This window comes from Saimiri boliviensis, chromosome 8 (genome assembly GCF_048565385.1).
Source record: "Saimiri boliviensis isolate mSaiBol1 chromosome 8, mSaiBol1.pri, whole genome shotgun sequence".
NCBI lineage: Eukaryota > Metazoa > Chordata > Mammalia > Primates > Cebidae > Saimiri > Saimiri boliviensis.
Window position 1 is genome coordinate 5,192,856 of NC_133456.1, and position 25,095 is coordinate 5,217,950.

The window sequence follows — 25,095 nt, forward strand, 5'->3', positions numbered from 1 at the left end:
GATCTCTTGACTTCATGATCCACTTGCCTTGGCTTCCCAAAGTGCTGAGATTAAAAGGCTTGAGCCACAGCACCTGGCCATGTTTTTTCTGTTTTTGTTTTAGTAGAAACGGGGTTTCACCATGTTGGCCAGGTTGGTCTTGAACTCCTGACCTCAGGTGATCCACCTGCCTCAGCCTCCCAAAGTCCTGGGATTACAGGTATGAGCCACTGCACCCGGCACCTGTGCTTTTTAACATTTAAAAAATGTCTATAGCCAAATGGATTGTTTGTGCAAAGTAGTAATGTTAACTTCCCTAGAAATGTTGTTTCTTTAATTTTTGCTTTGTTTATGTAAAATGAAATTTTAAGACCTATTGTTGTGGGCTTTTAGCAAAAATTATATTCACCAGAGTCATTTGGAACTGACTTATTTGATTAACCTCTGGACGGTAGCAGCATTGGTAGATGTGGAGTGTACATGTAAGATAGTTATCTTTCTAGAAGGACTTGGAAACTGGCCTTACGTTTCGAAACAATCTCCAGGCATTTGTAGAGCAATAACAACATTATTGAAATAAATATTTTCTCAGGGGAATGAACTCTGAAGGACAATACTGCTGTGTTCATAAACTCATGCACTCTTTTTTTTTTTTTTTTTTTTTGAGACGGAGTTTCGCTCTTATTACCCAGGCTGGAGTGCAATGGCGCGATCTCGGCTCACCGCAACCTCCGCCTCCTGGGTTCAGGCAATTCTCCTGCCTCAGCCTCCGGAGTAGCTGGGATTACAGGCACGCGCCACCATGCTTAGCTAATTTTTTTGCACCATTAGTAGAGACGGGGTTTCACCATGTTGACCAGGATGGTCTTGATCTCTTGACCTCGTGATCCACCCGCCTCGGCCTCCCAAAGTTCTGGGATTACAGGCTTGAGCCACCGCGCCCGGCCAACTCATGCACTCTTAAAGTGAAAATTACTAGTCTGCAAGTTATAAAACTGGAGTATACTGAATGTGGTGAAGGGGTGAAGGGAAAAGGCTAATGGATAATGGGAAGAGGGTCAGCTACCTTTGTCACCTATGGTTGGTATTATTTTCCCTATCTCCTTTGCTACTTTGCAGTTGGAGCCCAGATGTGTTTTTCTTTTGAAATAGCAAAACCGTGGTTTGGTTTAGTTGAGATTGTGTCCTTGGTATTTTGCTTTTTGTATTAGATTGGCTATCCTGAGCTGACCTGGGAGCTTAGGCTCTGTTTATAATTTTTTTTTTTTTTTTTTTTTTGAGACAGAGTTTCGCTCTTGTTACCCAGGCTGGAGTGCAATGGCGCGATCTCGGCTCACCGCAACCTCCGCCTCCTGGGTTCAGGCAATTCTCCTGCCTCAGCCTCCTGAGTAGCTGGGATTACAGGCACGCACCACCATGCCCAGCTAATTTTTTTGTATTTTTAGTAGAGACGGGGTTTCACCATGTTGACCAGGATGGTCTCGATCTCTTGACCTTGTGATCCACCCGCCTCGGCCTCCCAAACTGCTGGGATTACAGGCTTGAGCCACCGCGCCCGGCCTGTAATATTTTTATTGAGAAGTTTGTTCCATGTTCTCAGTGTTCAGCTCCTCAGAAGTAAACTTTTGGAATACTTAGTAATACCCTGGAATCTGATGCACTTAGATGGAGAATATTTTATATCACAAAATGAATACAAAGTACAAATTATTTTAGTTAAATTGGCAAGTAGAGCTTAAAGAAATTTTTTTGTCAGAGGTGCATATATGGTTTCTATTTCTCAGAAATCAGGCATATAAATATAAGGTTTCACCTTGCCTTCTTAAAGAAGTTAATTTTGCGTTTTCTTATTTTTAGTATTATTTTTATGAGTATGGCTTTGATGAGCTAAGGCGAAGACCAAGACACGTTTGTCCATATGCAGTTGTGTCTTTTACTTTCAAAGATGATATACAAACTCCGAAGTTTGTACCTTCATCAAGGTAAGACTTAGGAGTTTTAGACATTATCCACAGTGATATTCTTCTACAGATCCTGCCTGCACTGCTGAGTTAGGAGGACCACCTTGTTTCCTTCCCATTTTCTTTTTTTAAATTTCCCTTCAAGTTAGTTAGAAATCTGTTGTGTTTATGATGACTTTTAAATGGTCAGTTTGAAGAACAGACAGTTTACCATGTGGAAATACAAGCTAAAATTTAAACCTCATTTGGTTAATCTCTTCCTTAGAAATGAAGGTTTGTGTAGTTAAGTGGCAGTTTTTAAAAGTGAGATTTTGTGTATTAGCATTCTTGGAAATGGGGAGCTTCTACAAAGGATGCTCATGCCTCACCACAAACCAATCAGATATTTAGTGGGTAATCAAGGCATTGGTAGTTTTTAAAAGCTTCCAGGTGATTCTGATTTTCAGCCAGTGTTGAGGACCATTGATTTTTTTTTTCTTTAGAGACAAGGTCTTGCTCTGTTGCCCAGGCTGGAGTGAGTAAAGTGGTGTGATCATAGCTTACTGCAACCTCGAATTCCTGGGCATAAGTGATCCTCCCAAGTAGCTGGGACTATAGGCATTCACCATCATGTCTGGTTTATTTTTGTTATTTGTGGAAATGGGTCTTGCTATGTTGCCCAGGCTGGTCTCAAACTCCTGGCCTCAAGCAGTTCTCCTGCCTTGGCATCCCAAAGCAATAGGATTATAGGCATGAGCTGCCACACCTGGCCTGATGATTTTTTTTTTTATTTTTATTTTTTCGGTTTTCTGTTCCTGTGTTACTGAATTTTTCTTACGAGCTCTAGTATAAGGTGACCAAATAGAAAGCAGTTACCATTTTTTTCCCCATGTGGTGATTCTAAAAATGTTTTAGCCAAATGTTTTAGTCAAATTTATAGGGATGTAGGTAAGAGGGTCAAATGTCTGCTCATTTTTACTTTGGGTAGCTATACATATTTGAAGTCATGTTTGATATCTATTAATTTAGAAATACTGGTGTTTTAAAACCATACATCATAAAACATATATGTACATTTTTGAGGTTGACCTCTTTGTCAGTTTCCCGGATCAAACTATCTTCTCTTCTGTTTAAGTTGTTGGAGATACGGTCCTTTTTTCATGTAGGTGAATAATCCTTGGAAACCCCTCATAGCCACAGGTACCAGTTGACATAGTGTCAAGACAGTTGTGGCTTTCACTTTTGTGGCTTTAAATTTATGATCCCCATGACATGTATACATTCACTATTATTGTTTTTCATAAGTGGTCTTTAAAGACATCTGGCACTTTATAATTATGAGGTCATACCCCCAGGAATAATGACTGTTAATTTTTTGGCCTCCTCTTTGATTTCATCTCTTGACCTCCATATCATTTCAAAGGAGCATTGATTGAACATCCGTCCTTGTACCTTGAATACTCCATGAATGCCTCTGCTTCAGGGTCTCTGCGTTTGCTGTTCTCTCTCTTTCCCCAATAAGTGGCATAATTCATTGTATATTTCTTCAGGTATCTCCTGATCATTGAGGTTTCTGGTTTTGTTTTGTTTTGTTTTTAAATCTCTATACCCTTAAGTCTCTTTTTATAGCACTTAAAACCATCATCATGATCTGTTGTATATCATTTTCTGTCTTCCTTGTTAGATTTATATAGGTTGGAACTTTATTCTATTTATCTCTATAATCCTATTATCTAGAATTATGCGTGGTAAATAATAGAAGCTTAGTACATACTTATTTTACGATGAATTAATATATAAATATATATTGAGGTCGTGTCGTCTTTTTTTTTTTTTTTTTTTTGAGATGGAGTTTCGCTCTTGTTACCCAGGCTGGAGTGCAGTGGCGCGATCTTGGCTCACCGCAACCTCTGCCTCCTGGGTTCAGGCAATTCTCCTGCCTCAGCCTCCTGAGTAGCTGGGATTACAGGCACATGCCCAGCTAATTTTTTGTATTTTTTAGTAGAGACGGGGTTTCACCATGTTGACCAGGATGGTCTCGATCTGTTGACCTTGTGATCCACCCGCCTCAGCCTCCCAAAGTGCTGGGATTACAGGCTTGAGCCACCGCGCCCAGCTGAGGTCATGTCTTCTAATGTTGTCACCAAAATATTGACAAGAGACTTTGGTAGACACTATTTCTCCTGATTAATATTTTTTGAAAAAACCACTCCCTTAAATTTGGGAAAATGTGGTAATTTGAGCCAAGTAAGTACTTCTGTTTTCTCTAAGTAGAAGACTTGGATTTATTAGATTTTGAATGAGTAACTTCTTCTTCCTACCTGGTGGAAAGAACCTAAGTGTAGTGTGCCATTAAAAATTGCACTTAATCAAAGTCTAACATGTTAATTTTTGTGTTACCAATGAGTAATGTTTTCTTTTCTTTTAAAAAATTTGTAGATCTAACAGCTTTAATGCAGATAGAAACATAGGTAAGAGATTTATGTTTCTTTAGTTTTATAAATGGAAAGAATAAGTACATATAGCAAAAGATTAATAAGTGCACTGTATTATTTTTATAATGAAAATCTACAGAGTATGAAAAAAGTTATGCGTTATAATGTAGCATCAGCATTTGGTTGTGTAAGCATAAGATCTCCTTTGAAAATCTTCTGCTGTGAATAGATAAAAAGGTTTTTAGCAATTACTTGAAAAAGGTAAAAAATAAAAAAGGTTTCATAACGCAGCCTTTTAAAAGTATTAAATTCACCAGAGGTATAGGACTTAGGAGAGAGTTGGAGAAGATTGAAAGTAGCATTGACATTAAACTATTTTAAAAGTTTTTTTCCTTTCTTTTTTTTTTTTTTTTTGTTGAGATGGAGTCTTACTCTTGCCTAGGCTGGAGTTCAGTGGCATTATCTTGGCTCGCTGCAACCTCTGCCTCCTGGGTTCAAGCAATTCTCCAGCCTCAGCCTCCTCCTGAGTAGCTAGGATTACAGGCACCCGCCACCGCAATGGCTAATTTTTTGTATTTTTAGTAGAGATGGGGTTTCACCATGTTGGCCAGGCTGGTCTTGAACTCCTGACCTCAAGTGATCAATTGGCCCCAGCCTCCTGGGTTACAGGTGTGAGCTACTGAAACCAGCCTATTTTAAAGTTTCTTTATAATGAAAAGATACTGAGTAGAAGATACAGAACATTGTGGGCATTCATATAATCAACCAAATCTAATACAATATCCTTTGGGGGAAATAAGAGATGAATAATTACCTTGTCTTTGTTCCACAACTTTCTGATGATGACATTTGGACAGATAAATTTGTTATTGTTTGCACCTGGAATGATTTTGTAGGGGGAAAAAATACCTGAAATGAAAAACCTGATATTCGAACTCTTCAGTAAATAGCAGTGTAGAAGTGTCACTGTTTTTTTTTTTTTTTTTTCCCTTCCTACTTAAACCTTGTTTTTAGATGTTTTCCCTCTCATTTCTAATAAATGTGCTCTCACTTCTCTGGGCTGCCAAATGACTAAGCTGTGTTATTGTTCTTTTTATTTAGATAAATATAACTATACCTTGTGGAAAGGACAGCTTTTAAATAAAGGAAAACTTTTGTGTTATATTTCTCTGAGGTCAGCCACTCGTGCTTTTTTGCCTATCAAACTGTAAGTATAAGAAGAGAGCAGTTTGTGCTTGCTAATTTTATCACTTTCTTGAGCCTTTTTCTTATTTTTCATATTTAAATTTTATTTTGGTTCATAAGAACTTAAATATAAATGTCGGTTTGTTTTTTAAAAGGTTGATTTGAAATTAGGTAATCTGACAATATGAGTCCTCTACCTTTCTGCCTTGATTTGAGTCAATACGTTTACAGTATAAAACTTTTTCTTTTTCTTTTCTTTTTTTTTTTTTTTCTTTGAGACGGAGTTTCGCTCTTGTTGCCCAGGCTGGAGTGCAATGGTGCGATCTCGGCTCACCGCAACCTCCGCCTCCTGGGTTCAGGCAATTCTCCTGCCTTAGCCTCCTGAGTAGCTGGGATTACAGGCAGGTGCCACCATGCCCAGCTAATTTTTTGCATTTTTAGTAGAGACGGGGTTTCACCATGTTGATCAGGATGGTCTCGATCTCTTGACCTCGTGATCCACCCGCCTCGGCCTCCCAAAGTGCTGGGATTACAGGCTTGAGCCACCGCGCCCGGCTTCTTTTTTTTTTTTTTTGAGACGAAGTTTCGCTCTTGTCACCCAGTCTGGAGTGAAATGGCGCAATCTTGGCTCACTGCAACCTAGATTTTAGTGATTCTCCTGCCTCAGCCTCCCGAGTAGCTGGGATTCCAGGCACCCACCACTATGCCCAGCTATTTTTTTTTAGTAGAGACAGTGTTTTGCCATGTTAGCCAGGCTGATCCTGAACTCCTGATCTCAGGTGATCCTCCTGCGTCGGCTTCCCAAAGTGCTGGGATTATAGGTGTGAGCCACCATGCCTGACATAAAACTTTTTCTTAGTGATTTTAAATCTGAAACGTAATTTTTCAGTTTTATCCTAAGTAGATAAACATTTTTAATTTAGCATTTTTATTTATTTTTATTTTTATTATTATTTTTTTGAGGAGGAGTTTCGCTCTTGTTACCCAGGCTGGAGTGCAATGGCGTGATCTCGGCTCACCGCAACCTCCGCCTCCTGGGTTCAGGCAATTCTCCTGCCTCAGCCTCCTGATTAGCTGGGATTACAGGCACGCGCCACCACGCCCAGCTAATTTTTGTATTTTTAATAAAGACTGGGTTTCACCATGTTGACCAGGATTGTCTCAAGCTCTTGACCTCGTGATCCACCTGCCTCAGCCTCCCAAAGTGCTGGGATTACAGGCTTGAGCCACCGCGCCCGGCAAGCGTTTTTAATATAATAGATGTAAAAGTTACCAGTTCGTTCTTGGGAAGAGCTTTAATTGGGTAGTTAAAATATACAGGCTGTTTTCAGTTCTATACAGCATATATTGGCGTAGAAAGGTATAAAATCTTTTTTTTTTTTTTTTTTTGGAGACAGAGTCTCAGTCTGTCACCAGGTGCCAGGCTGGAGGGCAATGGCACAATCTCAGCTCACTGCAGCCTCCGCCTCCCAGGTTTAAGCAGTTCTCCTGCCTCAGCCTCCTGAGTAGCTGGGACTACAGGTGCATGCCACTATGCCCAGTTAATTTTTGTATTTTTAGTAGAGACGGGATTTCACCATGTTGGCCAGGATGGTCTTCATCTGCTGACCTTGTGATCCGCCCGCCTCAGCCTCACAAAGTGCTGGGATCACAGGCTTGACTCACCGCGCCCGGCGAGGTGTAAAATGTTTTGCTTCTATCATTGTGGGTCTTTATAAATGTGTGAAGATTAACAGTTTATATTTCAACTGTTCTTAATAAAATGACGGTCTTTTAGTTTCTGGTTTAAGGATGGAAGGTTGGCAATACTACCTTGCTAGCTATCTACTTATGTATATATCTCACTTCCAGTATCAAATCCCCTTTACTGCTGGGCATAGTGGCTCATTCCTGTAATCTCAACATTTTGGGAGGCTGAGGTGGGAGGATCAATTGAGAGCAGGAATTTCAGACTAGCCAGAGTAAAATAAAGAGACCTTGTCTCTACCAAAAAAAACCCAAAAGTTACACTTGGGGCCGGGCACGGTGGCTTACACCTGTAATCCCAGCACTTTGGGAGGCCGAGGCAGGTGGATTACCTGAGGTCAGGAGTTTGAGACTAGTCTGACCAACATGGTGAAACCCTGTCTCAAATTAAAAAAAAAAAAAAAAATTATACTTGCATGGTGGCACATGCCTGTAGTCCCAGCTACTTGGGATGTTGTGGTGAGAGGAAAACTTGATCCTAGGAGGTTGAAGCTGCAGTGAGCTCTGATTGTGCCACTGCATTCCAGCCTGGGTGACAGAATTGAGACTCTTGTTGCAAACAAAACAAAAAAACCTTTAAGGTGAGATTAAATATTTTTAATCTTTAAAAATACTCCAGCCTGGGTAACAGAATGAGACACTCTCACAAGCAAAACAAAAAAGTCTTTAGAATAGGTGAGGTATTAGTAGATAGGCTCTTCTGTTTTCCATCAAGTATACTTTTTTGTGTATGTGTTAAGATTGCTACAGTTAAAAATACAGGTAAGGCAACCATGCTTTTTAATTTTTTTTCCAGACCTGAGAAGTTAGATGTTGAATCAGTTATGAGTATTGATCATCTGAAACAGAAAATCCCTCCAGCACTGTTTTATAAAGAAACATACTTAGGTCCAAATGAAGGTAAGGTAATTTAATTTTATTAAAACGCATTAGAAGTGGACTTGATTTGGATGTTTACTATGTATTTTTTTTCTTATGTCAGTTTTGAAGAATGGAATGTATTGCAGCCTTTATGAAGTTGTAGAAAAGACAAGAATTGGAAGTAACATGGAGAGTTTACTGCAAAAACTAGAGAGAGAAAAACTTGTGAGTGAAAGATTTTTTAATGTTTTTTATTCATTCTTACAAGTATGCATGTTAATGTGTGATTATATTAGTGTTTCAGTTTATTTTTGCCTGTAAAAGTACCACGAGGTGTCTCTTGCTACTGTTTAGTTAACAGTGTTTTACAGTGGCTTATGGTATTTTTTCTTTGACCCATGGTACCATAGCTTCTGCAGACAAGTCCTTCTCATGGATTATCTTTTTTTTTGAGATGGAGTCTTGTACTGTCACTAGGATCAAGTGCAATGGTGTAATTTTGGCTCATTGCAATCTCTGCCTCCTGGGCTTAAGCGATTCTCCTGCCTTAGCCTCCTGAGTAGTTGGGATTACAGGTGTGCGCCACCATACCCAGCTAATTTTTGTATTTTTAGTAGAGACAGGGTTTCACTGTGTTGGCCAGGATGGTCTCAATCCATTGACCTTGTTATCTGCTCGCCTCGGCCTCCCAAAGTGCTGGGATTCCAGGTGTGAGCCACCCACTGCGCCCAACCCTCATGGAATATCTTTATTATACTTTGTGGTTAAGAATGTGGTCATCACCATATATTTGTTGAGTATCGTCTTCTTACAAAGGATATATAATACAGTTCGATAAACAAAGAGAGTCTCTGTTATCCTGTATTACAGAGTGATAGAATTATTCACATAGATGTGTTTTGTTCCAATAGAGACAGTGGTATATTTGAAAATCCAAAAAGAAAAATAAACCTTGGTGAGGTTGAAGAGATAGCACTAGAGTCGGGGGGAAAGTAGTAGGGATCTGTGTGATACAGTGTCATTCAGACAGTGTTCAAATGTTTGGAAATTTGGATTTGATCCTAAGAGCAGCAGATTTTGAAGGGTTTTCAAGGGGGTGCATTGAAGGTAAGATCGTGTTGAAAATTACGTTACTCTGTAGAGAATAAATTGAAGAGGGGAGATGAGGTAGAAACGATTACATTTAGAGAGTGATGGTGGGTTGGATGAGAAAGGTAATAATGTTACAAGAAGAGACTGATCTATGGGATATTTTTGAGGTATCCAATTTAATAGATACTGAAGTGTATCTAGTTTGGGTAGAGGGATTGGATCAAACATCAGATTGTGATGGGTAGAGAAGTGAATGGAAAATGAATGTAATACAAATATGTGTAGTTTAGCTAAAGACGAGGTGGTTGTAGAGATGGGAAGTGGCTATTCCAAGGTGTCTTTTCGTCTTGTTAAATGTTGGTCGGAAGTTCCAGGAAAAGAGGGATATAACTTTTTTGGACAGACGTGCTATTTAATATAAGTTTTTCAACAGTTGACTTTTTATTTCTCACTTTGTTGAGCCTCAATTTCCAGGTAGTCAAATGGCAGAAATAGCTTTGAGTTTCAGAACCTGCAAATTCGTGTTTAGTAGCTACATAGAATTTTAATTATTTTCATATATATGTGCTTAATCAGTCTCTGGTTTACAGATGGGATAGTCAGATTGCACATAAAACCTATAGGCAGAGGTATAAAACCCTTATGAGTCTTTGACTTGAAAACACACACAAACACACACTTTCTCTCTTTCTTTTCTTTGCCTGCCTGCCTTCCTTCCTTTCTGGCTTCCTTTTTGCCTTTCCATCTTTCTTGTCTCCTTCTGTCGCCCAGTCTGGAGTGCAGTGACGCAATCTCTGCTCACCACAACCTCCACCTCCCAGGTTCAAGCGTTTTTTCTGCCTCAGCCGCCTGAGTAGCTGGGATTACAGGCACATGTGTTGATGCCCAGCTGATTTTTGTATTTTTAGTAGAGATAGGGTTTTATGATGTTGCCTAGGCTGGTCTCGAATTCCTGACCTCAAGTGATCTACCTGCTTTGGCCTTTCAAAGTGTTGGGATTACAGGCGTGAGTCACTGCGCCTGACCTTTCTTTTTTTCCTTCTCACTCCCTATGAACATAATTTTATGTTTATATTACATTGCTTGTTTTCCTCTGAAAGCCTGACTACAATGCAGGTATTCTTCATAATCAAATCTATTCAGTTCCTGAGTTTAGAAAGTGAAAGTTGAGATGGTAGGTTTGGATCTGAGTTACTCAAATCTATTTGTGTTTCAGAGAGAGAGTATTGAGGATTCGGACAATGAGGGGTTTATCAGAAAATTACAGTAACTTTTCAGTTACTGATAGTGAGGATCAGGATCGGGATAGGAAAGATGGTGGCATTTCGTTCCTTACCTGACCAAGTGTTACATTATGTTCATGGAGGACTGGGTCTTTCCAGAATCAAGAGGTAAAGTAAAATCCTAGATCTTGAAGGCACTAGCATTCCATAAGGATATACTCCCAGAATCTAATGTACCTAGGAATTTTGTGTAGCTATTCCTTTTCTAACAGGCCTCACTGGGGATTATTCTAACTATAGCTACTTTCTTCATAGTTCTCTTGATAATGAGCGGTGCATTGAGGAATACTGAGTTTTTACTTTTGTCCAGGATATGCACAGAAGGTATTCTGAATCAGAGACAGATTTTGTGAATACCTCACAGTAAGTAAAAATATATTGGCCCTCCTTTGCCCTAGTCCTTACTCCCTGTGGCATGCAGGCCTAGGCCACTTGTCCTGAGTAGCTGCCTGCTGTGTAGGTAAGAGATGGGGACAAATAATTTCTCTTTGCTTATATAGGGGAAGAGGCAGCTGTTCCCACGTATCCTGAATGTGTCTCTTTGAAATGTTATAAATATTAACTCCAACTCTTGGATATATAAGTAAAATCTCTCCAGGAGCCATTTAGCCCTCTTGGAACAAGAGACATTTCCAAAATCCTGGGAACTCATTCCTCATTGAAATGTAAATACCTGTGGAGACCTCCACAGTCTTCTTGGCACCTCGAGACTTAACCTAGGAACCTGTTTGCACTATAATCTTTCTCTTTTTTTTTTTTTTTTTTTTTGAGATGGAGTCTGGCTCTGTAGCCCAGGCTGGAGTGCATTTCGGCTCACTGCAGCCTCCACCTCCCAAGACCCGCTTCAGGTGGTTCTTCTACCTCAGCCTCCCAGGTAGCTGGGATTACAGGCACGAGCCATCATGCTCAGCTAATTTTTGTATTTTTTAGTAGAGACGGGGTTTCACCATGTTGGCCAGTCTGGTCTTGAACTCCTGACCTTGTGATCTGCCTGCCTTGACCTCCCAGAGTGCTAGGATTACAGGCTTGAGCCACCACGCCTGGCCTGGCCTGTACTGTAATCTCTTAGTTCTGCCCCACCCAGTGCTCTCAGGGAGATAAAATAAGTTTTATTATCGTGGAACAGAGCAATTAACTAGATAAATGGCTACACATCTAAATCTTAAGGTATGCGAAGAGTAAAATATTTTTGGGGCATATGAAAGCAAACAACCATTCCCTTATCTTTATATCATATACTTTTTTTTTGAGTCTTGCTCTGTCACCCAGGCTTGCAGTGGTGTGATCTCGGCTTACTGCAACCTCCGCCTCCCAGGTTCAAGCAGTTCTCTGCCTCAGCCTTCCGAGTAGCTAGGATTACAGGTGCCTGCCACCATGCCTGGCTAATTTTTATATTTTTAATAGAGATGGGGTTTCATCATGTTGGCCAGGTTGGAATACGTTTTTCTATATTAGAAGGCTAGGACTTTTTGTAATGGTACTTAGGAATCCAGGGAGGTTTTCTTTTCACCCAGGAAGATTATGAACTAAGTAAGATTATATTGTTTTTTTTTCTTGAAACAGAGTCTTGCTCTATTGCCAGGCCGGAGTACAGTGGGGTGATCTTGGCTCACTATAGTCTCCACTTCCTCGTTAAGCGATTCCCCTGCCTCAGCATTCCGAGAAGCTGGGATTACAGGTGCACATCGCCACGCCTGGCTAATTTTTTGTGTTTTAGTAGAGACGTAGTTTGACTCTGTTGGCCAGGATGGTCTTTATCTCATGACCTCATGATTCACAGCCTTGTCCTCCCAAAGTGCTGGGATTACAGGCCAATATTTTATTAATAGTTGGTGGTAAACTAATTTTTAAAGCAGACTTTAATGTATGTATTAAAAAAGGTATATCCCTAAATTTGACCGGGCGCAGTGGCTCACGCCTGTAATCCCAGCATTTTGGGAGGCTGAGGCAGGCAGATCACAAGGTCAGGAGACCCTGGATAACACGGTAAAATCCCGTCTCTACTAAAAATACAGAAAATTACCCAGACGTGGTGGCACGCGCCTGTAGTCTCAGCTGCTCGGGGAGGCTGAGGCAGGAGAATCCCTTGCACCTGGGAGGCAGAGATTGCATTGAGTGGAGATTGCACCTCTGCACTCCAGCCTGGGCAACAGAGCAAGATTCCATCTCAAAAAACAACAGCAACAAAGAAAAACCAAAAAGAGATATCCCCTAAATTTGAATATTGTCTATGCTTTGAACCTTCTTCTACATATGTCGTATTGCACGCATATAAGATTTTCTCTAAGGTATTCTAGAAGTAGAAGAATTACTGAATCATAATATATGCACATGAATGATTTTATAGGGTAATGTATTGTTTTAAGTGGTTGTACCAATTTATAACCCCCAGGAGCAGCCAGTTGCCATTGATTTGAGTACTCACAAGTATTGGAGTCTGTATAGTCAGACTTTGACAAAAATTTGCCAGTCTAGAAGGTGTAAATAGTATTGTGATTTTAGCTTCTATTTTCCTAACATACAAATTTAAAATAAATTTGTCTCTTGTGATGTTCAGTGCCTGTTCATGTCTTTTGCCTATTTTTCCTTTGAATACCTTGTGTTTTCTTACTAGTTTGAGTTTTATCTGTATTCTGGATATTAATAGTTATGCATGCAACACATTGTTTTTCCCATAATTTGCAGCTTACCTTTTTCTTCATTCATTGTGTTTCTTGAGGAATGGGTATTTTTAAATTTTAATGCAGTTGAATGGCAAGCACTGTTTGTGTTTAGGTCATATAGATATTGGCCTGTATTTTCTTTTGAGCACTTTAGAATTTTGCCTTTGACATTTAAGTATTTTTTATATGCAGCAGTTCCTTGAATAACATTATTTTGTTTTATGTCATTTTAACATTGATAAGAAAAAAAATCAGTTCTCAGTTAGGGCCACTGTCTGTGTGGAATTTGCATATTCTCCCGTGTATGGTAAAACTGGTATCATTATGTATTGTTTTGCTTAAAGTTGCAGTTTCAAAGAACCTGTTGATGATGTTAAGTGAGGAACTACAGGAGTGTTTTGCTATTTGAGATTTAGCTTTTTTTTCTTTTTCCCCAAAAGAATCAACTTGCTTTTTTCAAAAAATGTTAAATCAGCTTATCAGTCCCTTTCTTCACCCCCCATCCCACCCATCCCCAATCTGCAGATGAAATTTGAGACGATTAAACTATGATACTGACTTATCTATGAATGAGATTATCTGTCTCTCTTTTTTCTTTTTTTGAGATGGAGCCTTGCTCTGTTACCCAGTTTGGAGTGCAGTGGTGCGATATTGGCTCACTGTAACCTCTGCCTCCTGGGTTCAAACAGTTCTCATGCCTCAACCTGAGTAAATGGTATTATAAGCGCCAGCTACCATGTTCAACTAATTTTGTATTTTTAGTAGAGGGAATTTCATCATCTTGGCCAGGGTGGTCTTGAACTCTTGACCTGGTGATCCACCCACCTTGGCCTCCCAAAGTGCTGGGATTATAGGCATGAGCTACCTGGCTTGGCTGTCTGTCTTTCTTTAGTGTGTTCTTTTATAATACAGTTTTAGAATTTTCTGGTTACAAGTCTTGCTCATTTTTTTATTAGATTTATCCCTAGGTGTCTTATTTATTTATTTATTTTTTGATGCTTTCATAAATAGTATTCTTTTTTTTTTTTTTTTTTTTTTCTGAGACGGAGTTTCGCTCTTGTTACCCCAGACTGGAGTGCAATGGCGCGATCTCGGCTCATCGCAACCTCCGCCTCCTGGGTTCAGGCAATTCTCCTGCCTCAGCCTCCTGAGTAGCTGGGATTACAGGCACACGCCACCATGCCCAGCTAATTTTTTGTATTTTTAGTAGAGACGGGGTTTCACCATGTTGACCGGGATGGTCTCGATCTCTTGACCTCGTGATCCACCTGCCTCGGCCTCCCAAAGTGCTGGGATTACAGGCTGAGCCACCGCGCCCGGCCATAAATAGTATTCTTTTTATTTTATTTTATTTTTTTTTCCTGGTGACAGTCTCTCTCTGTCACCCAGGCAGGAATGCAGTGGTGTGATCTCAGGTCACTGAGACCTCCGCCTCCTGGTTCAAGCATTCTCTTGCCTCAGTCTCCTGAGCAGCTGGGACTACAGGCATGTGTCACTATGGCTAATTTTTTTGTAGAGACGGGATTTCACCATGTTGGTCAGGCTGGTCTCGAAGTGCTGACCTCAAGTGATCTTCCCACCTCAGCCTCCCAAAGTGCTGGGATTACAGGTTTGAGCCACCGTGCCTGGTCTGTAAATAGTATTTTCCATGTTAGTACATTTTTTGTTTCTTGTATATGTAGAAATGTACTTGATATTTACATACTGATTTAATGCAGATTAATTTGAAATTTGAATAATGTATATATTTTTGTCCATTTTTGGGGGTTTCTATATAGAATTTATTATCTGGAAGGAATATTGATTTTATAGTTTTCCTCTAGTCTTTATAGTAGTCCCCCATTATCCTTGGTTTTGCTTTCTGTAGTTTCAGTTACCTGTGGTCAGCTGTTGTCTGAAAATAGTAAATGGAAAGTTCCAGAAATAATTCATAAGTTTTAAATTAGTTTTCAGTAGTAACCTACTGCTACATCACAATGCCAGTGTCATAAACCTCACTTCCATCTCATCAGGTAGGCATTTTATCATCCCACATCATTATAAGAAGGGTGAGTACAGTACAGTAAGATTTTGAGAGCGAGAGACCACATTACATAACTCTTATTATAATATATTGTTAGTTACTCTATTTTTTTGGTCGAGGGATAGGATTTCACTCTGTTGCCCAAGCTGGAGTACAGTGGTGTGATGTGATCAGAACTCACTGCAGCCTTGAACTCCTAGTCTTAAGTGATTTTCCCACTTCAGCCTCCTGAGTAACTGGGGCTATAGGTGTGTACCACCATGCCCAGTTAGTTTTTAAAATTTATCTAATTTTTAAAAATTTTTAATAGAGAATAGGGTCTTAACTATGTTGCCCAGGCTGGTCTCAAATTCTTGGCATCAAGCAGTCCTCATGCTTTGACCTCCCAAAGTGCTGGTATTATAGTCATGAGCCACCATTCCCAGCCTGTTCTATTTTATTATTAATTATTGTTGTTAATCTCTTTGTATGCATAATTTAAAATTTAAACTTTATTATAGGTATGTGGATATATAGGAAAAAGCATACATAGGGTGTGTAACTATCTGTTGTTTCAGATATTCACTGGGGGTCTTGGAACATGTCCTCTGCAGATAAGAAGAAACCACTATAATTTTTTTCCCATATTAATGTGCAGTCTAGGATCTGTAGTAAGAAGCTGAATAAAAATGGTGATTGTGGTCATTCTTGCCTTCTTGATTTAAAGAAAAAAATCTTTATTACAGTTTACCATTAAGTAGAAAGTCTATAGTAGTTTTTTTATGTTTTAAACTTTGCTTCATTTTTTTAACCATGAATGGATTTTGAATTTTAATAGATTGTTTTTGTTTTGGATTGGGGGTTGGATTTATCAAGCTAGTCACAGTGTTTTAGGGTTCTGCAGAGAAACAGAACCATTAGTATATGGTGAGGGTGGTATGTAAAAAGAGATTTATTGTAAAGAATTGGCTCACACATTTATGGAGGCTGACATGTCCCAAGATCATATCTGTGTTAGCAAACTGGAGCCCCAGGAGAGCCAACCATATAGTTTCAGTCTGAGTATGCAGGTGTCAGAACCAAGACTGCTAATGGTATGAGTTCTAAGGCTGGCAGGTCAAGACTCAGGAAGAGCCACTGTTTCAGTTCAATTCTGAAGGCAGGAAACAGTTGACATCCCAACTTGGAAGGCAGACAGGAGGAATTCTCTTCTTTTGTGGGTTAGAGTTTGCCTTTTGTTCTATTTAGGCCTTCAGCTGATTGAATGTAGCCAACCTACAATAGGGAGGGCACCCTGCTTTACTGAGTCTGTTGATGGTAAACTCATCCAAAATTAACTAAACAGGAACGTGCAGAAAAATATTTGATCAAATACCTGGGCACTCAAGTTGACATAAAAAAATTAACCATCGTGGCTGGGCGCAGTGGCTCACGCCTGTAATCCCAGCACTTTGGGAGGCCGAGGTGGGTGGATCATGAGGTCGAGAGAGCAAGACTATGTTGACCAACATAGTGAAACCTCGTCTCTACTAAAAAAAAAAAAAATTATCCAGGCATGGTTGTGCATGCTTGTGGTCCCAGCTAGTCAGGAGGCTGAGGCAGAAGAATCACTTGAACCAGGAGCCAGAGGTTGCAGTGAGCCAAGATTGTGCCACGATTGCGCCACTGCACTCCAGCCTGGTGTCAGAGCGAGACTCTATCAAAAAAAAAAAAAAAAAAAAAAAAAAAAATTAACCGTCACACATGGTATTTGTTCTGTAGACTTACTAAGGTGAGTTACATTTATAGTTTTCCAATATATATTTTTTAAGATGGAGTTTCATTCTTGTTGCCCAGGCTGGAGTGCAGTGGCACAATTGGCTCACTGCAATCTCTACCTCCTGTGTTCAAGTGATTCTCTGGCCTCGGCCTTCTGAGTAGCTGGGATTACAGGCATGTGCCACGACGCCTGGCAAATTTTGTATTTTTAGTAGAGACGAGGTTTCACTGTGTTGGTCAGGCTGGTTTCTAACTCCCGACTTCAGGTGATCCGCCCACCTCGGCCTCCTATAGTACTGGGATTATAGGTGTGAGCCACTATGTCTGGCCTTAGTTTTCCAATATTAAACTGCCCCTGCATTGCTTGTATAGAAACTATTCCCCTGCCTCCACGACAGCTTTTAAAGTAAATTGTGGGGTTTGGCTTTTGTTAAGGAGTTTTGAATCTGTGATGGTGAATGAGATTGACTTCCAATTTTCCTTTCTTATGCCATCTCTGTATTTTTTGTTTTGGTTTGGTTTTTTGAGACAAAGCTTCGCTCTTGTCCCTCAGGCTGGAGTGCAATAGCACAATCTCAGCTGACTGCAACCTCTGCCTCCTGAGTTCAAGTGATTCTCTTGCCCCAGCCTCCTGAGTAGCTGGGATTACAGGCAATGTGCCGTGACACCCAGCTAATTTTTGTGTTTTTAGTAGAGATAGTGTTTCATCATGTTGCCTAGGCTGGTCTTGAACTCCTGGGCTCAAGTAATCTGCCTGCCTTGGCCTCCTGCAGTGCTGGGATTACCAGGGTGAGTCACCAAGCTTGGCCAACTTTTACTTTTTTGAGATTTATTTTGCTATTTCTGTCTTAAGTCAGAAAAATGGTCAATAAATACTTAGTTGTAAGTACTGCTTTAGTTGCATTTCACGTTTTTATGTGCAGTATTTTCATTACTCAGTTCTAAGAAATTTTTTTAGTTTCCATTTTTTTTTATTTTGATACATGATGTAGAGGTACATGTATAGGGAAATATAGGGATACTTTTTTCTTTTCTTTTTTTTTTTTTAGACAGAGTTTCGCTCTTGTTACCCAGGCTGGAGTGCAATGGCGTAATCTCGGCTCACCGCAACCTCCGCCTCCTGGGTTCAGGCAATTCTCCTGCCTCAGCCTCCTGAGTAGCTGGGATTACAGGCACGTGCCACCATGCCCAGCTATTTTTTTTGTATTTTTAGTAGAGACGGGGTTTCACTATGTTGACCAGGATGGTCTTGATCTCTTGACCTCATGATCCACCCGCCTTGGCCTCCCAAAGTGCTGGGATTACAGGCTTGAGCCACCGCGCCCGGCTTCTTTTTTATATGTTCAAAAAATATTTATAAAAAATACAGTGGCATAAGTTTTGCTGAGAAATGCAGCAATAAATACAGTTGAAGAAAACAGAGTAACTCTACGTTGATACATTGGCACAAACAGGAAGAGCAAATGCAAATGTCTACAGGCCATTTTTGTACATGCTCCTTTAGAAATACAACTCTGAAAATATCTTGTCCGCTAGGTAGGAGAATGAGTACACATATAATCACAGATGCACACTGATCATGACTTTATTTAAAAATTAGCAAACAATACTGTAGAAACATTGATATGTAAATTTCTAAAATGCTGCATCTTAGATTTAGTTGGCAAAGAGCACATTTAGCAATAGGCATGAGTTTAGTCTTCCATGTAGAAACCAGATACACTAAACTGTTAAAAAAAAAAAAGTTTCCTTTTGTTTGAAAATACCAGTTTAATGTAAGATTATAAAAATGCATAGATTTTTGTATAAAACAACTGGCTGTACAAGAGTATTCCCCTTTCACAGTATTCCTTTTTACTTCATATGCAAGTTATTGGTTATGCTGTAGGATTTAACTCTTACGGCACTAAAAGGCAACTATTGAGGAAAGAGGCAGAAAAAGGAATGTATGTAAGTCAATTTTTCTTAAAAATATAATAAGCCTAATAGTGTTTTAGGAAGACAAAATAAAAATTACTCAAGGCTAGCTTGGTCCTCACTGAATAAAAACAATGGACTAAATACTGAGCTCTTTCTGTGTGGATCTAATCGTCAATGCCTTGGTCACTATATGGGTAATCTCTGGGGTAGTCATCCTGGTACTTGCCATGATACTCATCAGGGTATTCTGCCTGGTAATCACTATTACTGATGACTGAGCCATTTGTTCCTGTTCCTTGGCTTCCGTTGTGAATGACAAGTTCTGTTGGAGCAGCACAGTATTTGGAATCATATACTTGCTGCCCAAGCCCATACACACTCATTCCTTTCTGGGAAGCAACTTTGTTGGTACCCATCTGTAGAGAAATTGTCGAGTTGTCCACTGGCTGTAATGTTAGCTTCTGACCATGCATGTCTCTTCTGGTACCTGATGGTAACATCCCTGCGGGGCTGGCTCCTTTGTTAGTGCCTATCTGCAGATTAATTGCGGGCTTGGTCAAAAGGTTTGTCAGTTTGCATTTTGGGATCATAAAGATGCCTCCTAGTCCCGTAAGCTGTCATACCTGCCTGGCCAGCACATTTGTTGGTTCCCATCTGCAGACCAATTACACTTTGCAGCTTTTAATTTTCCTTCATCAAAACAGCTTGTTTGTTTTTCTGCATACTTAACTCTAATGTTAGTGGTTGTAAGGAATCCTTTTGTTTTAGCCAGACCTGCTACAGTCACTAGAGTCTCTGAACCTGGGTCATGTTTCCATACTCAAAAAGATCATTTGCTTCGAATATGTCATGTGGCTTCATTCCATAAGCCTGAATAGCCTTAATAAAGTTGCCAATATTCTCCAGCTGAGGCCAGTTCAGTGAGGACTTGTTGACCTTCTTCACTGAGCCTGGCTGTAGCTTGTTTATGAGTTTGCAGAGTATGATGCCATCCTTTAAGCCCAGCTGGAAGTTGGTGCCAGTGCTCATCCCTGTCACCTCTTCTAAAATTGCAAAGATCTTCTTCTGCCTAGTGATCATACTTGGAAGCAATCTTATTCTTGACCTGGGCTGAGAGTCTGTAGGAAGGGCCCTTGTTGAAGTGTTCAGGGTCATGGTGGTTCGGGCGGTGGGAAGAGGCTGCACTGGGGTCCTGGGTCTCTCGCACTTCGCTTCCCCACTCCTGGCCCCTAGGAGTGGCCTCCGTGGGGAATGCTTGGAGCTGGCTCCTCTGGGTGGCCCAGGAGATGGTGGCGGCCAGCCGTGAGGCTCGGGCAGTGCCTGGGCAACTGGGTCTGACTGAGTGCCACAGAGCCTTGGTGTCGGCTCTGAAGCGCCTGGCTCTAGGCTCGCTGTTCCTCTTTTTTAAATTTCTAATTGCATTGTAATCAGAACAGATGGTGATTATTTGAAATTTGTTGAGACTTTTAAGATCTATGTGGTCAGGGTTTGCACATGCTCCTTCTGTGTTTGAGAAAAATATATAATTAATGATTTTGGATGCTGGGTACACAGTTCTGGGTTGACAGCTATTTTCTTGCACTTCGACTATGCTGCGATGTCTTCTGGCTCCTGTTTTTGTTTAGGGGTCAGGGGTCAGCTCTCAGTCTAATTGTTCCTTTGTAGGTCCTTAGCCCCCTGGTTGCTTTAAAAAAATTTTTTTTTTTGGTCTTTGATGTTTAGCAATTATGTAGGTGTAGATTTCTGTTTATCCAGCTTTGTATATATTTTCCTTTCATATCTGTGGATTTGTATCTTTTTTTTTTCTGGAAAATATAGTTATCTTTTTTATTGTACTTCTCCCTTATTTTCTTTAGCCTGTTTTATTTTTTTGAGACAGAGTTTTACTCTGTCTCCCAGGCTGGAGTGCAGTGGCACAAACTTGGCTCACTGCAACTCCACCTCCTGCGTTCAAGCAATTCTGTCTTAACCTCCTGAGTAGGAGGGATTACAGATGCGTGCCACCATGCCTGGCTAATTTTTGTATATTTAGTAGAGACGGAGTTTTACCATGTTGACCGGTGGTCTCAAACTCCTGACCTCAGGTGATTGATTGACTGACATCAGCCTCCCAAAGTGCTGGAATTATAGGAGTGAGCCACCACACCCGGCCTAGCCTGTCTTTTAGCACTGTGAAGAGGCATATTTCCATGTCTGTTAACCTTGTCTTATGTTTTCCATATGTTTGTTTCTCTGTGTTGCATTCTAATTAACTTAATCATAACTGTCTTCTAGTTTAAAAATCCCATCTTTGGCTGTGTCTCATTTGCTGCTTTGTTTATTTATTGTGTTTCTAATTTCACAGGGGATGTTTTTTACTTTTAAAAGTTATATTTGAATTTTTTTGGATCAGCCTGGATTTTTTTTTTTTTTTTTTTTTTTTTTTTTGAGACGGAGTTTCACTCTTGTTACCCAGGCTGGGGTGCAATGGCGCGATCTCGGCTCACCACAACCTCCGCCTCCTGGGTTCAGGCAATTCTCCTGCCTCAGCCTCCTGAGTAGCTGGGATTACAGGCACGTGCCACCATGCCCAGCTAATTTTTTGTATCTTTAGTAGAGACGGGGTTTTACCATGTTGACCAGGATGGTCTCGATCTCTTGACCTCGTGATCCACCCGCCTCAGTCTCCCAAAGTGCTGGGATTACAGGCTTGAGCCACCGCGCCCGGCTCAGCCTGGATGTTTTTCTTTTTTTTTTTTTGAGACAGAGTTTCGCTCTTGTTACCCAGGATGGAGTGCAATGGCGCGATCTCAGCTCACTGCAACCTCCGCCTCCTGGGTTCAGGCAATTCTCCTGCCTCAGCCTCCCGAGTAGCTGGGATTACAGGCACGCGCCACCATGCCCAGCTAATTTTTTGTATTTTTAGTAGAGACGGGGTTTCACCATGTTGACCGGGATGGTCTCGATCTCTTGACCTTGTGATCCACCCGCCTCGGCCTCCCAAAGTGCTGGGATTACAGGCTTGAGCCACTGCGCCCGGCCTAGCCTGGATGTTTTATACCAGGTTCTTGTTAATTCTTTCAGAAGTATTTAGTGAGTAAGTATTATATGCCAGGCACAGTTCTAGGAGGTGCATATTATATTCTAGTATTTTTTTCCAGTATTTTTTAAGTGAAATAAAATTCACGTAACGTAAAATTCACCATTTTAGTCTTTTTTTTTTTTGAGATGGAATCTAGCTCTGTCACCCAGGCTGGAGTGCAGTGGCGTGGTAACGGCTTACCAGGTTCAAGTGATTCTCCTGCCTCAGCCTCCCAAGTAGCTCGGATTACAGGCACACACCACCAAGCCTAATTTTTGTATTTTTAGTAGAGACGAGGTTTCACCATATTGGTCAGGGTGGTCTCAAACTCCTGACCTCGTGATCTGTCCTCCTCGGCCTCCCAAAGTGCTGGGATTACAGGCATGAGCCACCATGCCCAGCCTTTTTTTTTTTAATAGGCAGGGTCTTGCTTTGTCATGTAGGCTGGAGTGCAGTGGTGCAATTCTGGCTCACTGCAGCCTCGACTTTCTGGGGTCCAGTGATCCTCACATCAGCCTCCTGGGTAGCTGGGGCTACAGGTGCATACCACTACACCTGCCTAATTTTTGTATTTTTTGTAGAGACAGGGTTTTGCCATATTGCCTGGACTGGTCTTGACCTTGGCCTCAAAAAGTTCTAGGATTACAGGTGTGTACCACCGGGTCCAGCCATTTTAGTCATTTTAAAATATGTAATTCCACGTAGGTTCACACTGTTGTGCAACCATCAACACTCTATTTCTGAAACATTTTCATCTCAGAATTCACTGTACATTCCCCCTTCCCAATTCCTAACAGCCATTAATCTACTTCTGTCTCTATGAATTTATTTGTTCTGGATATTTTATATAAATAGAATCAAGCAGTATGTCGTCTTCTGTGTCTGGCTTCTTTCACTGAGCATAACGTTCAAGGCTCGTTGATATTGTAGCATATATCAGAACTTTATTCCTTTTTATGGCCCAGTATTCTTTCATTATATAGATAATACCACATTTTGCTTGTTCTTTTATCAGTTGTTTCTGTTTATTGGCTACTATGAATAATGGTGCTATGAACATTAGTGTAAACATTTTTTGTGTGAAAATGTTTTTAATTCTTCCAATTATTTTATGTCTTTAAACATTTCGTAATGGATATTTTACATTTTGCATTTGATAATTTCAATTTTTGATGCCTTTGAGTGTTTGAATCTTTTTTTCCTGCTGAATCTCACTTAGTATAGCTTATTTCCTTCTATGATGCTGCTTTTTTTGAGACAAGACTTACTCTTTTTCCTAGGCTGAAGTGCTAAAGTGCAGTGGCATAATCAGAGCTTGAACTCTTGGGATCAGTTAATCCTCCTCTCTCCTTAGCTTTCCAAGTAGCCAGGACTACATGCACATGATGCCACACATGGCTACTTAAAAAAAAATTTTTTTTTATAGACATGGGGTCTTGCTGTGTTGCCCAGGCTGGTCTTGAACTCCTGGCCTCAAGCAGTCCTCTCACGTAAGCCTCCCAAAGTGTTGAAATTACAGGTGTGATCCACTGTGCCTGGCCCACTGTACCTGTGTTTATACCTCTTTTTTTTTTTTTTTTTTTTGCACGGGTGAGGAGTGCCAGAATGCCTTTAATGTTATCTGGAAATTTAAAATAGTAGAATAAACTAATTTAAAAACCCACAGATTGGATTAATAATTTTTGTTGTTGTTGTTGTTGTAAGAATAACCAAACAGCTAAAATAGAGCCAACAGGAGCACAATTTCCAGGATTTTTCTTTCCTTCAGAGTTGAATGGATTTCGTTGGGCTGAAGCCATACAGATATAACTGCTGAAGGTTTTTGTCTGCCTTAGTGTTGTTTCTGATTATAGATTGTTTTTACTCCATGGATTTCTGGAAACATTGGGACCCCTTAAAGCACAGGAGTCTTTAGGTTACTAGTAGAATTTATAAAACCTGGTATTTGGAGTGAGAGGTTAAAGGCATCTAGTTGGTTTTCGTCAGTGAGCACAAAACATGAAAATTTTACTTGTGCTTCTTAACCTTTTATTTCATCAACTGGGAGTTTGGGCAAAATATTAAAAGAAGTATGTTATCTAAAATATTTTGGATAAAAGTGTTTGTGTCTGAAACAAATTTTTCAGGTACCAATGTCCATTTGTAGTATACTGTAAGAGACTTAGTTTGGCTATAAATGGTAGCCGTAAGACCCAGTTAAATGTCTTGCAGAGCCAATACTATATGTCAGTTGTCAATATGGTGTAACCTGGCGTGAGGATTTCCAACCTTGGCCCTGGGATTTTTAGGAAACAAGGCTGTCTCAGCACAGATGTAACTCTTAGAAACCTTAAAACAGGCCGGGTGTGGTGGCTCACGCCTGTAATCCAAGCACTTTGGAGGCTATGGTGGGTGGATTACCTGAGGTTGGGAATTCAAGACCAGCCTGACCAACATGGTGAAACCCTGTCTTAAAAAAAAAAAAAAAAAAAAAAAAAAGGAAGCCGGGCGCGGTGGCTCAAGAGTGAAACTCCGTCTCAAAAAAAAAATGAAACCTTAAAACAAAGTTTCCCCTTGGAAGAATATTTAAACTTCCTTTATGAAAGAAAGACCTGGTAACTGACCCTTGTGGAATACTGGGAATAAAAATGGCAAAGATTCCCCAAAGTTTAGAATGGTCTTCAGTTGAAGACCTTCCTAGTCATTCGGTCATCTGACCCCTTTACTTTATCTGGCCCATGCCACCAGCCTGCTTCCACTAAAATAAACTTGTGAGCATCAGGTATCAAAAAGTCATGTTTGGCACAGATTGAACTGAAGGAGAGAAGTTGACCCTGGGGAAGTTGGTCAACTAAGACTACCTGAAACCTCCAAATACAACACCATTTTATTTTTGAATGTTCAAACAATGTTTTTATTAAATGTGAATTAGTAGCACAGTTACTTTTTGTCCCTGAATTACTCATGTTTATACAGATGTTTTTTTGTTTTTTTTTTTTTTTGAGACAGAGTTTCACTTTTGTTACCCAGGCTGGAGTGCAATGGCGCGATCTCGGCTCACTGCAACCTCCGCTTCCTGGGTTCAGGCAATTCTCCTGCCTCAGCCTCCTGAGTAGCTGGGATTACAGGCACGCGCCATCATGCCCAGCTAATTTTTGTATTTTTAGTAGAGACGGGGTTTCACCATGTTG

The 25,095-nt window shown here is 40.4% G+C and overlaps 1 protein-coding gene and 1 pseudogene across 7 annotated transcripts in view; one reads left to right on the top strand and one right to left on the bottom strand.

The window, feature by feature from the left end:
• Positions 1-25,095, top strand: part of TASOR (transcription activation suppressor) — a 73,402-nt gene that overhangs the window by 17,735 nt on the left and 30,572 nt on the right. For all 7 annotated transcript variants that reach the window (XM_010347006.3, XM_010347005.3, XM_074403628.1 and 4 more), the window contains exons 7-11: positions 1,837-1,961; positions 4,359-4,390; positions 5,456-5,561; positions 8,082-8,185; positions 8,268-8,371. In XM_010347006.3, coding sequence (XP_010345308.3) covers positions 1,837-1,961; positions 4,359-4,390; positions 5,456-5,561; positions 8,082-8,185; positions 8,268-8,371 — 471 coding nt within the window. The remainder of the gene's footprint in view (positions 1-1,836; positions 1,962-4,358; positions 4,391-5,455; positions 5,562-8,081; positions 8,186-8,267; positions 8,372-25,095) is intronic.
• Positions 19,029-19,908, bottom strand: LOC101038263 (calponin-3 pseudogene; annotated as a pseudogene).